Raw genomic sequence first — 12,581 nt, forward strand, 5'->3', positions numbered from 1 at the left:
TTCAGAAATCAGAACTCACGCGCTCTGCTGTACACGTGTCATTGTACAACTATGGTTGTAGCATTCGGCGCTACTTCCAAGTCCCCACCAAGCTCTCATCCTTGCCGTATTAAAGAAGTTTCCAGAAGCGCGTCCGTGGAGAAAACTCAAAGGGCAATTTCGGAAAGCAGTACGCATCTTTTTTATTTCGGCGTAAAAACAATCACAGCCGTCCTTCACTAATCCTACGCCTGAGATTCACCTGACGTGTCATTCGCGAATTTTAACCCCCACCGCCTTTATCCCCGGATCGAAAAATAGTCACTACACGCGTCGCGATCTGAGAGGCCCACACTCGCAGCAAATAACGGGCCTCGCCCGTGCGAGAGGCTGGATCGTTCCACAAATTTCAGAAAGTCGGAGGGGTTTTGTGAAAATAGTTTCTAAAATTACATACCAGATGGAATAGAGCAAGTGGGCCCCTCACTCAATGCATCTCTCGCTCTCTTCTTCCTCTTCCTCTCTTCATTTTTTCTCATCGCCATGGTTTCTTGCGGGGTCCCCCAAAACCCTCAGATCCATTAGAACCCGGCGCACGATAGAAATTCAGGCTCACGCCAGCATCGACGGAGGATCCGTCCCCCCGCGCACGATAGCCCTCGCTGGAGCTTGGAACCCTAATTTTAACGGCGGATGAGGAACCGAGCCTGGATTGGAGGTGACTCGATCTTAGTAGATTGTTGATTAGGATGAAGAAGGGATCTACGAGGGCGCTGAAAGAGTTGTACGATTCTACTGAGATGATTACTGAGCCGGAGGCATGTAGATTGTTGTTATTTTTGTTTGTGTCTTTAGATTAGGGTTTAATCTATAATCTGATGATTGATCTAATCTAGATTAATTAGATTAACCTTGGACTTAATTGAATTATCGTGCTATTACTAAGTTGTTGATGTCTTATAAATTATTATTATTATTATTATTATTATTATTATTATTATTGGTATCCAGATGCACATCTCAATTTTGTTATAGTTTTGTGATGTTAGTTGGAGTGGAAAGCTAGGGTTTTGGGATGATTTGAACGTGATCTATATAATTGCACACTATGGTGACTGATAGTTCTAATGTGATTTGTAGATTACGCCAGTCCTGGAAGGGAACTGTCGCATCCAAGGGCCCGTGGACGAGTCAGATCATGAGCTTCGCGGGACAAATTCTGTAAGATGCTCGCTTGATTTTTTTTAATCCAAAGTTTTTGTATTCTGAGGGAAAATAGGGCTTTAGCTCATATTTTATTATAATGGTGAAGGTTGGGATACAGAAAAAGGTTACGTGAATATATGTTGTTACCAAGAGCCGAGAGGTATACACGAGCATCCTAGAGTTACATTTTGTTAATGAAGTGCATGGACCATTAAGCATTTAAATCGTGTCTCTTTGTAATGTAATTTCCCTGCTTTGGTAACTTATGATGGCTTCATGTTTTGTTCAGACCTATATAATAGTTACTGAAATGTTTAGTATAAGTTTTCTCGGGGCATATCACTTCATTTTGAGTTAGTTCCTGGATGATTGTCATATGTATTTCTTGACAATATAATTGATCTGTTAGCATAACATGTGAATCCATGAGAATGTTCTAAATTTTATGTGACAGTAGCTCGTATTTTGTAGCTTCTTTGATGTGTAATCACTATTGTTATTGAAGATTGGTTATTGATCATGATGGCGAGATATATGATGATGTGATTCACCCGATCAAATCGGGTGATTAAAATGGAGGAGCGTCTATGGAGGCTTATGTGACTCTGGAATACCAATGAGACTAGTGGGAAAATTCTATAGGATTATTATAAGACCAACAATGCTTTGTGGATCAGCATGTCGGCAATTAGAAAACAAAATGTGCAAAAAATGAGTAGGAAAAGTACTATGGTCTTGAGGATAATGCACTAAAAGGTAGGATACAAAATGAGTGCACTCATAGAAGATTAGATGTTGATCTTGTTGAGGATAAAAGGAAAGAAAATCACTTGAGATGGTTTGGTCATAACCATGAAGGCCACTATAGGAGAAGGGATAACTAATAAGATTATAGTTAATGCAACAAAGGGAGTAGAGGTCTTCACTGTTTGCACCATGGGATCTCAAAGCCTTAATCTTCAGAACGCATAGACAAAAAAAACAGGGATTATCATTTGATAAGTGAAGGCCTTTAAAAGTCAGTTGGGATCCGATCTCAGATTCATCATTATCCTTTCGTCTTTATGTTTCAGTAGAATTGTAACTTACTTCTACATATCCATGTTTCTTTTTCTGAACTTCCAAACACAATTAGATTTTCTGCTAAACCTCTGCTCACATATAGCACACTATTCAATATGAATGCCCTCTAATATAAGGGTGAGTACTAGATAACCACTTAACATTGCAATCTTTTTGCTGCTCGCATGCAGGATCCACCCCATATAATTGTGCAATGTTTCTGAAAAGTTGCATGTTTTGATGTATATTTGATATATTTGGTCTGGTAAGAAGTTTTTGGACATGTCTTTTGCTTCCACGGTATATCTAGATTAGAATTATTCCACATTATATGTAGATCTGAATTGTGCACTGTGTATGAGATTGTTTAGATGGCTATGAGCTTGCAGGCCCTTACTTTGTAATAAATCTATTGTCTCCATGAATATGCTGTAGACGAATAGATTTGTAGGCGCTTATTCACATGTGACATGTATTGCATTAACTCACACAAATCCATTTCATGACTGCACATGTGCTGTCATCATCTGCGGATATTAGAGTTTATCACATCACAATGTTATATCCTGATTCCTGTTCCTTCTCTTTATGTAGGGTTTATTTCCCTCTGAAAGAAAGTTAACCTTCACAGATAGCAGTCCTCATATGAGAATTGAATCCGGGACTTGCAACATGTGCTCTGCTCCTTGTTCATCCTGCATGCACAATAACAGAACTGCACTAGCTATGGAATCAAAAATGGAGTGTGGATCATCCCGCTTTAGTTGTGCAACAAAAGAAGATGATAATTATTCTTTCATCTATGCTGACAGGATGCCCCATTGTAAAAGCAGAATATGTGATGATTTAGAACATACAGCTAGTGAAGCAAGTAACTTTCTTAGTTCCAGTTCAAGTCACGATTCATACTCCGAGTGCACAGAAAGCAAAGCATCAATGAAGGCCCTTGATACTTGTGAAGCACCTGAGAATGTTGAAACACCTCCTGTGCCGTTGAGAGAAACAGGGAAAGATCAATTCCTCCAAGATAAAAGAAGTTCTGCAGGTTTTTGTTTGGTTTCCTCAAATAGCCACGACACACCTGATTCGTGCCACGGGGACAACATATCTTGTATTAGTGGAATTAAAGATTCTAACCTTGACGTAGGTACTTGTAACACGGATCAGAAAAATGCTACTCGCAGTTCTGCATCAGCTCATATGTTGCTTTCTAAAGAAGTTGAAGATACAGTTCAGATTGAAGCCACAGACAACTTGCATGGCAGTGAAATTAAACAGCAACAGAGTAATTATAATAGGCTAGCAATGCACCGCGAGGAATCATTCCAAAATGGCGAATATTCTGTTAAAGCTTCCTTCTCTGATAAGTCCAAAGTTGAGGAGGTTCATATGTTAAAGCACATCACTTCTCCAAAAGTTCAATATCCATGCTCAGCCTCCCAACATGAACATGTTTTTAGCCACAATGCCTTCAAGAATTCTGATGGTAGTCCAAGTTGTCAACTACTTGTTGATGGGGGGGAATCTTCATTAGGATCACAAGCTGCAGTAGCTAGTAGCCTTGGTGAAAAGGAAACATTATCTAAACATGAACACAGTAAAGCAGGTTACACTGGAAATGTCTTCTCTGCTGATTCTGTAAGGGTTACTGATTCATTCTTGGGAAATGAACATGTCTTAGACAAGGGGATCTCATCTAATGAAGTTTGGATGACGAGCTCCATGAACAGGGAATTTGAAATGCCTACTTCAGTCGACGTGTCTAACGCGCAAGAACCTCAGCAGGTTATGGATAGTGAAAATTCTGAGTCAGAAACTGAGTTGTTAGATGTAAGTGCCTATACTTTTTGTGGAATTAACTCCATCTTAAGCATTTATTTTTCTGTGGGTTTCCTCTCAGATACTAGACATTTAGTTTATTCTTTTATATAGAAGGCATAACAGTAGTAGGTGTGCATGTCAGTTGGTCTGAGGAAATATCTATCTTGGAGTGACCATATGCTTCTAGGCTCACCAGCTGACAATTTTTCCTTCCGTTTCAAACCACAAAATAAAATAGTATATATTCAACCAACTTCAAAACTTTGGAATTAGGGCTTCATTGTTGTTGCTGTTGTTTATAGATTCAGCAATAATGTGAAAACAAACTGAAGTGGTAATGGGCTATGTACATCAACCTTGTAATATTTGAAATTTGGAATAATATTATTTAGAAAAGAAACTCTTATGAGTCTTACCAACTAAACAAACACAAAACTAGCCTTGGCTACCAAATGATGGAACACAAACTGACAAGTCTCATAAGGAGATCTATTAATGGTTGCTAACTTGTATTAGCACCAGGGCTCTTATAGGCGGGTGGGTCAAGGGTTCATGAATGAATAAGTCTCACAAAGGAGATTTTACTAATGGTTGTCAGTGGGGATTAGTGCTCAAGGAAAAATGTAAAATTCTTACCAATGGTAAAACTTTCAAGTAGGATTACTACTTGTATGAACATTTGGGATAAGGAGCGCTGGGAGGGAGGGAAGGTAAAATGCTTGTTTATGCTAAAACTTTCAAGTAGGACTACCTCTTCTTCTTTTTCTTTTTTTTGGAGAATATGGACTTCTACTTTTTTGTATGCACATTTAGGATATGTGATTGTGGTAGGGAGAGGAAGGTAAAATGTTTGTTAATTAAAACATATTTAGTAGAAGACATCATTTTTTCCTTGATCAGTGGCGGAGCTAGGAATTTTGGCAAGAGGTCCAAAATTAGTGAAGGTTGAGAATGAGGCGGCGGTGACGGTAATGGTCGCAAGTCACCCTAACCCAAGTCACCCTAACCCATGGGAGTAGGAGATACTCAACCACTTTTAAGCAATTGTTCCATAATTGAGTCATTATCAACCGCAATGATAGGAGGCATTTGATTTCTTTTAAGAAGTCGTTCCATGAGTGAAAAAGATGAAATACGTGAATACTAACATTTTTAAACATAAATTATCATATTAAATATAATCCATGTACAATATTGTTTTATATGAAATTTTATCCTCTGTCTTCATGTGCAAACTCCTGATGATTGGATTGATGATTTTTATTTGATTTTTTTAGAATTAGATTGTTATGTCCTAGGTTGCACTGGTACGGTTTCGAGTTCATTGATGATCACTTGATTGAGCTACATTGTGGATGATCCGTTCCGTTAAACTTGATCTACATATTCTAAAACCCCAACACACCAAATTTGGGGTGAACTCGTTGTGGTTTGACCCTCCGTCGAGCCATGTAAAAAGTTTTATTCACTCGAAACCGTTAAAATTGATACGAGCGGATGAAGGGTCAAACTACGACGGGTTCACCCCAAATTTGGTGTGTTGGGGTTTTAGAATATATAGATCAAGTTGAACGGAACGGATCATCCACAATGTAGCTCAATCAAGTGATCATCAATGACTAAGAAACTTAGTGGACGTCCACTTAAGTTGACAGAAGTTTTGCTCTATATTATATATATATATATATATATTATTTATAGTTTTTATTATGTAAATGTAGATTATAAAAAGGGGGAAGAAGATTAATAAAACAAAAAGGAAAAAGAACTCAAAAACCCAAGAATAATTCATAAAAACCCAAAAATAGAATTTCGAAACCCCAAAAAGCCCTAAATTAGTCAAAATTCACAAAAGCTACGTTCCTTTGTTCGCTGGAGATCTCGCTATCCTCGAAAGACCGGCAAACATCTGTGGAGGGTGCAGTGTTTCCTTGCTTCGATTGAGGTCTCTTGATGTGGAAAATGAGAGAATGAAATGAGATTTGAGGTATCGCTTTCCATAAAGATAGAGTTAATAGCGGTTTTGGGTTATTAGGTCCTAAAAACAGACCCGATTAGCCAAAGCAAATTTTTTTCGAGTCAGAAAAACTCCCACGTGCGGCGACTGGAATTGTTTTGTGTCCCTGCAGTTTGGGTGCGGATCCGCACCCGATACGTACCCGTGTCCCCGACACCGATATGGAATCAAATTTCCTATGTCCGGGTATCACAGTTTATGTTTTTGTCAAGATGAACATTCATACTTTGATTTTTTTCAGGAATTGAATGATTATGATTGACTAGAATTAAATTCCTTAGAAAAACTAAACCCTAAAACTGAAACAAATCAAAGGTGGGGAAAATCTAGAACTCTGAAAGTTAATACCCGAAAACCCTAAACAAATTAATAGAATTATTAATCATGGAAGGAAAAATAGATGGAAAATTAAACAAATCGATAGAGGGAAAAAGCTAAAAGTTATAACACTAAACAAATTAAACACTATAACCTAAACAAGTCAATAGAACAAAAGATAAAAGTTAGAAAATTAACCACAATCAGAATGTGATTAAGTGGAAGAGTGGATGAGCACCAAATGCCGGCCACAGCCGGAGGAGGGCGGAGATGAGCAGAGGAGTTGCCACTGTTCATGATTGCAGAGGAGGATTGTGAGAACAGAAGAGATCTCGCGATTAGATCTTGAGAAGAAAAGAAAGAAGTGAACTGTTTGTGAGGATTTTGTACTTTAGTCCTCATAACCTAGAAAATTACAATTCATCAATACCTCTTGTATTTTTTAATATATATATCCAATGAGGGCCCGGGCCCTTATATGGCTCCACCCCTCCAATTAATTGATCTTTACTCGAGAGGAAATGTTTATTAATGTTAAAAACTTTTGAAGTAGGATCACCCAGTATGGACTCACATTTAGGATAGGGCATGCTGTTACAATCAATATTCTTTTTGTTTGTGAATGAAATGTCCAGTAAATCTGTGCCTATGAGCTCTTAGTTATTCTAATTAGGCACCTGTAGGATTTCTGTAGTCCTGTCATTTGTTGACGAAAATAAAATTTTCACCACCAATCTGCATTAGACATTGTACATTTCGAGCGTTGTGCATCTAATCCTCTCTGGGATCTCTTACCGTCTGTTTGGCAGGTAAAAGTCTGTGATATCTGTGGGGATGCTGGACGAGAGGAAAAACTTGCTTTTTGTAGCAGATGCAGTGACGGTGCAGAGCACATGTAAGCCATCGCAATCTTTTTCTTTAATTTTGACCAATTTATCTCTGATAGTAAGTTTTCTTTGAGGTTTAAACTCTTTACTGCTCTCCTATTAGTTATTGTATGCGAAAGATGAGGCGTGAAGTTCCAAAAGGTGATTGGTTATGTGAGGAATGCCAGCTGAAGGAGGATGCTGAAAGGTCAAAAGAGATTGAAATGGTACCTGGAGCAGCCAAAGAATTTAGGCTGAAGGATAGTTGTGAAATTGAGAAGGTGGATAGGTCTGAAATGTTATCTCCAATGGCAAAAGAATACAAGCTTAAGGAGTATACTAAAGGCACAGATTGGTGTAGGTCTGAAGCAGTACTAGGAACATCAAGAGAACGCAAGGAGGACAATGGAAGTAAAAAGGTTAAGGTGGATAGGTTGGAAAAATTATCTTCAACGGCAGAAGCTGTCAAGCTTAAGGAGTATACTGAAGGCAGGAAGGGAAGTAGATCTGAAGCAGTACCAAGAACATCAAGAGAATGCAAGGAGGAGGAAAGTGGATGTAAAAAGTTTAATACATCTCAAAACATTCCCAAAACGTCAAAATTATTGTGTCTGAATGAAACCAGCCAGAAATTTTCTAGCACATCAGGTTCGAAGCATCCATCTAAGTTGGATATGAAAGCAGTTGATCCAGACATTGGAAGGGTGCATAAAGTACTGCAAAGTCCGAGATTTTCAGCTAAAAGACTTGCTGAGAGTCAGGATAGTGAATGCATTGAGATGGGAAGTCCTAGGAAAAAACCTGCTCTATCACGCGAGACTTCATTCAAGAACTTGGATGCACTAAAAACGAAGGTAGCAATCATGCCTGGAACAACAGAAAGTCGCGGGGCAAACAGTCCTAAGGGCTTTTCCCGCTCACAATCTATGTTGGGTTCTCATTCATTAAAAGATACAGCAAAGCTTCAGTCTCCTCATGGTGAGTTTGTTAACCATATTGCTGGTGAAACAAGCAGTTCTATCCCTCTTTTCCCTCCGACACCCCCACCCCAAATCCCATAAAATAAGGAAAAAAATTGAAAACGAAAGAAAAAAGAAAAAAGAACTAATTGGTTTTATGTTTGTGCAGGGTTCATCTCACGGTCAAGTTCTTTCAACTTAAGCTCTAAACCGAAGGTTAAACAGCTCACTGAAAGTGTTCCTCTTAAGCCAAAAATCTCTCGAGGATCTTCATTTAGCGACATGAAGAAAGAGGCACTTGGTAGATCAATGACTAAGTCTGCATCATTTAAAAACATTAAATCTGGTCGTTCTCGTAGTGAGTCAGCAAGTAAAGTTCAGTTCATTCATCAGTCCGGAGTTGCGGATCCAAAATCTTTGAAGCAGATGAAAGAAGGACATACAATGGAAAAGAAGAGATCTATCCATAATGGTCCCTCCACCATTTTATCTCCAAGGTCTCGTACCAGCATGACTCTTGCAAAGATGGACATGAAGACTGCAGGTCACGATATGAAGCTGAATATGTCTGAATCTAATGTTGCTAGAATGAGTAAAGGATCAGAGTCTGTAAATGGTTTAGGTAAATAATCTATTCCCTCTGGAGTCTCAAGTTTATCTTTGATTTAAATTTGAAGTTATTAGTAGTTTTTGGAGTTATATTATCCAAACTTTGCTAAAATTTGAAAATTTTGATGATTTCTTCTGTTATTTTGTCTATTAGGAAGGAATGAAGCAAAGAGGCAGACATCTTCATCAAAGGTTCCTGGAAGTGTATCTTTGAATGCGATGGTTAACAATGAGGACCAAAGGCAGTCCCCTGATGAAGGTGCTCGTGAGAGATCCAGCGCTACCGATAAATCATGTAATAATACTGAGACAGTTCAAGACTGCTCTGTTCTTCATAATGCTGAGCCAACTCATCAAGATGATAAAACCAAGGAGAGTGTTTTGAGCAACTCTAGGCAGTCAGTTTCTGCTGGGAATCAAATATTACGTTGTCAAAGATGTAATGAAGTAGGTCACACAACACAATTCTGCTCAATTAATAAGCTACGGTCATCTGCTGTTAAGCCTTCAACAGATAAGAATTCAAAGGATGGAAACGGAGAAGACAACAACCGGAAAGAAACGGAGACGGACATTCCGAAAAGTAAGTTGCAAAAGAACAACATACAGATTGCTCAGTCAAAGGAGTTGGCCATTTTGGATGCAAATCATAGCTGTGAAGAAGCTTCGAAAGATTTTGTGTCCAGTTCCACTGCTCATCCTAGAGATATCACTTTTGAGCCAGGAACATCTAATGAACAAGATATCTCAAGAAGATCAGAAGCTGATTGTGTCAAAACAGCACATGCTAGTGATGTAATGCTGCAACCCTGTCCACTATTTGAAGCTTCATGTGATTCTAGAGCTGCTCTAATAATTGAAACTTCTTGCTCTCCTAAAGACTGCGATTTAAATGCTTCTGATGCTATTTCAGTTGAGTTGAATACAAGGCATTTACTGCATGTTTTGCCTGATCAGGCTTCACTACTTGCAGCCCTTTCTAGAACTCCAACAATTCCAGAGCTTGAATTCATTTGGCAGTACGTCTCTATTTTCAGAATTTGATAGTGTATCGATACGCTTGAATCCTTTTTAGTTGTTTAGCTTAGACAATTCCATTTGTTTTCTTCTATTTGCAGAGGTAGTCTTGAGGTTCGAAGACCTGGAAATGAGTCTGTAGCATTTGATGGGATTCAGGCACACTTGTCTACATCTTCTTCACCCAGAGTTCTTGAAGTAGCAAACAAGATGACTTGCAAAGTTCAGCTGGAGGAAGTTCCCTCTAGTAGTTTATGGCAGTTGCAGTCTAGGGAAATTATTCCCAATGAGCATAACATTGCCCTATTTTTCTTTGCTAAGGATGTTGATAGGTTTATTTCTTATACCTTTTTTCATTTATTGTGTCCTCATGGCCTCGTCAGGTGTATTACCTGATTCTCCTACTCTGTTGATTTATTTTGTTCCAGTTATGAGAGGAGTTATAGCAAGCTGTTGGAGAAGATGCTTAAAAATGATTTATCTCTTAGAGGGAACATTGATGATAACGAACTTCTTATATTCCCGTCAACTAAGTTACCTGTGCATTCTCAACGTGAGTTTTATGTTAGTTTTTAACTGCAATTGTTATGTATGCTTGGTGGTTTCTCATCTTGAAGATTCCTTAAAGAACAATGTATATATTTTTCCAAAACTTCCAAAATAAGAAGACTGTTGTTTGCAGGTTGGAATAGGCTGTTTTTCCTTTGGGGTATATTCAAAAGGAGCAGCATAAATGGTTTAAAGTCCAAAATGAGTCCGCAGAAGGAAGCTTCTAGACCCTTGAATATGAACCATGCCACTCAAGATCTTCCTCCTGCTCTCACCTCATTAGTTTCCAGTTCCCAGGAAGCTGTTTCAATTGAGAATTCTGAAAAATCACCAAGAGGCAACATATCACCAGAGGACAAGGCATGCAAAATGAGTCCCTGGAAGGAAGCTTTTGGATCCATTTTGAACATGGACCATGCCACTCGAAACCCTCCTGTTCTTAGCTTTTTCCCTTCCAGTTCCCAAAAAGCTATTTCAATTGAGAATTCTGAAAAATCACCTAGGGGGGACATATCACCAGAGGCCAAGGTGCTGAGGTCCGCTACTTCTGTGGAAGCTTGGGACAATTCATCCTCTAAAATTGAGGATAGAATGTTCAAAGTTCAGGAATCTCCTCTTGTTCATAATTCTTCCTTTCAGGGTGCTTCTGGCATTAAGCCACAATTGGAGCAAAGTTCACATGCATTTCCTGTTAGCCATTTTTTAAGTAGCACAAACAAGCTTTCTAATCTATCCAATCCGCATCCTGAGTCGAGGTTTCAGAAGACCGGCACTCCATGTTGCTCAGAAGTGAAAAATGATGATGCTTATCTGGTAACTCTTTCTTTTCAACATCGCATTTGGTTTAATATGTTATGCTTGGTTGTCATGATTGTTACTTAGCTGTTGGTATATCATGAGTGCCTCAGTTGCTTCTGAATTGTGTGCATAGATGCGCAGATATTATTACTAATACACTTTCTTTGAATTTTTACTTGACTATATGCTTCTGAATTGCTCTATACTATTTTGATGATGATCCGTCTGCTTATCTTCTGTTGGTGTTAAGTTTTTTTGGTTGGCGACACCTTAGGCACTAGAACTACGCATGAATTTGATATCTCAAAATTTTAAAGCAGAAACAATTGGATCCATTTATTTACCTTGACAGCTTGCCAAAAGCTTGATATAACCAACAGCTAATATATTCATTTGGGTTAACTGGTACGATGTGCCATATCGATCCCATCTTAAGACCTTCTGCATCTACTAGTTCCAAGCAGGACTTTCCCTCTTTTTCAAATCTTCGCTGGTTCCTTGAAAGCTATCCAATCAAACTAAAAAGACGTTTATGATACAGCGAGAATCTAAGGCTAATTCTATCCACAGGCAGAAAATTTAACATACGAACATGACTAATAGCTTAATAACTCAGGTTTTGAGATAGCTTTCAAAGTTAATATATCAGCTGGCATTTTAATATAGCGCGTATGTGTATACAAGTTGCCGAGATGTTTTTCATAGGAAAAATTAATAGAAATATCCCCTAGATTAGTTGAATTAAAGCTATTTTGGCCTTGGTTTAGTTGATTTGAAGCTGATTTGGGTGATACAGGGATCCAGCTGTAGGTGTTTGGTATGATGGACACCTAGTATGCTATGATTCAAAAGATTCTGTTGTATTTAGCAGTTTTTTCATCACATGATTTGCAGATTTTTGAATCCTATCTGCTTCTCTCCTATCTTGTATGTATCTTTTTTTGTGTCTCTCACGTCTGATCGTATCGATTTTGACTGATGTGGATATGAGTTCCTTACAACATCATATTTGTATCTGTGATTAGAAAACACCCGTGCTTATTGGCAAATACTCTATCCACTTTGTGTCCAATCTGTTTGTACTCCTACACATACTCTACATCTAGTTTATCTTTAGCCATATCATTTGTATTTATCTAGTACATGTATTTTATATCCACGCCTATGCTTTACTGCTGCAGCTTCTCCCATCCATTTGGGTATGCTGATAACTATGTTCTCGTGCAACAACGATTTTTGGCTGTCAGATTCTTTCATGTTTAGATGGTTAGATATACACTGCAGTACATAATTAAGCCCAAAACTAGTCCTGATTCTCTTTGACTTCTGAAGATGGCAAATTATAAGAGAGGAATTTGTTCTAAAAAAAAAATTATATAT

The 12,581-nt window shown here is 38.3% G+C and overlaps 1 protein-coding gene across 1 annotated transcript in view; it reads left to right on the forward strand.

Moving 5' to 3' along the window:
- Positions 468–12,581, forward strand: part of LOC109825911 — a 13,750-nt gene continuing 1,636 nt past the window's right edge. Inside the window, exons 1-10 of the mRNA XM_020392822.1 lie at positions 468–797; positions 1,120–1,200; positions 2,842–4,077; positions 7,213–7,298; positions 7,394–8,247; positions 8,398–8,850; positions 8,992–9,856; positions 9,956–10,186; positions 10,283–10,407; positions 10,537–11,216. Coding sequence (XP_020248411.1) covers positions 729–797; positions 1,120–1,200; positions 2,842–4,077; positions 7,213–7,298; positions 7,394–8,247; positions 8,398–8,850; positions 8,992–9,856; positions 9,956–10,186; positions 10,283–10,407; positions 10,537–11,216 — 4,680 coding nt within the window. The 5' untranslated portion in view covers positions 468–728. The remainder of the gene's footprint in view (positions 798–1,119; positions 1,201–2,841; positions 4,078–7,212; positions 7,299–7,393; positions 8,248–8,397; positions 8,851–8,991; positions 9,857–9,955; positions 10,187–10,282; positions 10,408–10,536; positions 11,217–12,581) is intronic.

The sequence above is a fragment of the Asparagus officinalis genome, chromosome 10, assembly GCF_001876935.1.
Source record: "Asparagus officinalis chromosome 10, Aspof.V1, whole genome shotgun sequence".
Classification (NCBI taxonomy): Eukaryota; Viridiplantae; Streptophyta; class Magnoliopsida; order Asparagales; family Asparagaceae; genus Asparagus; species Asparagus officinalis.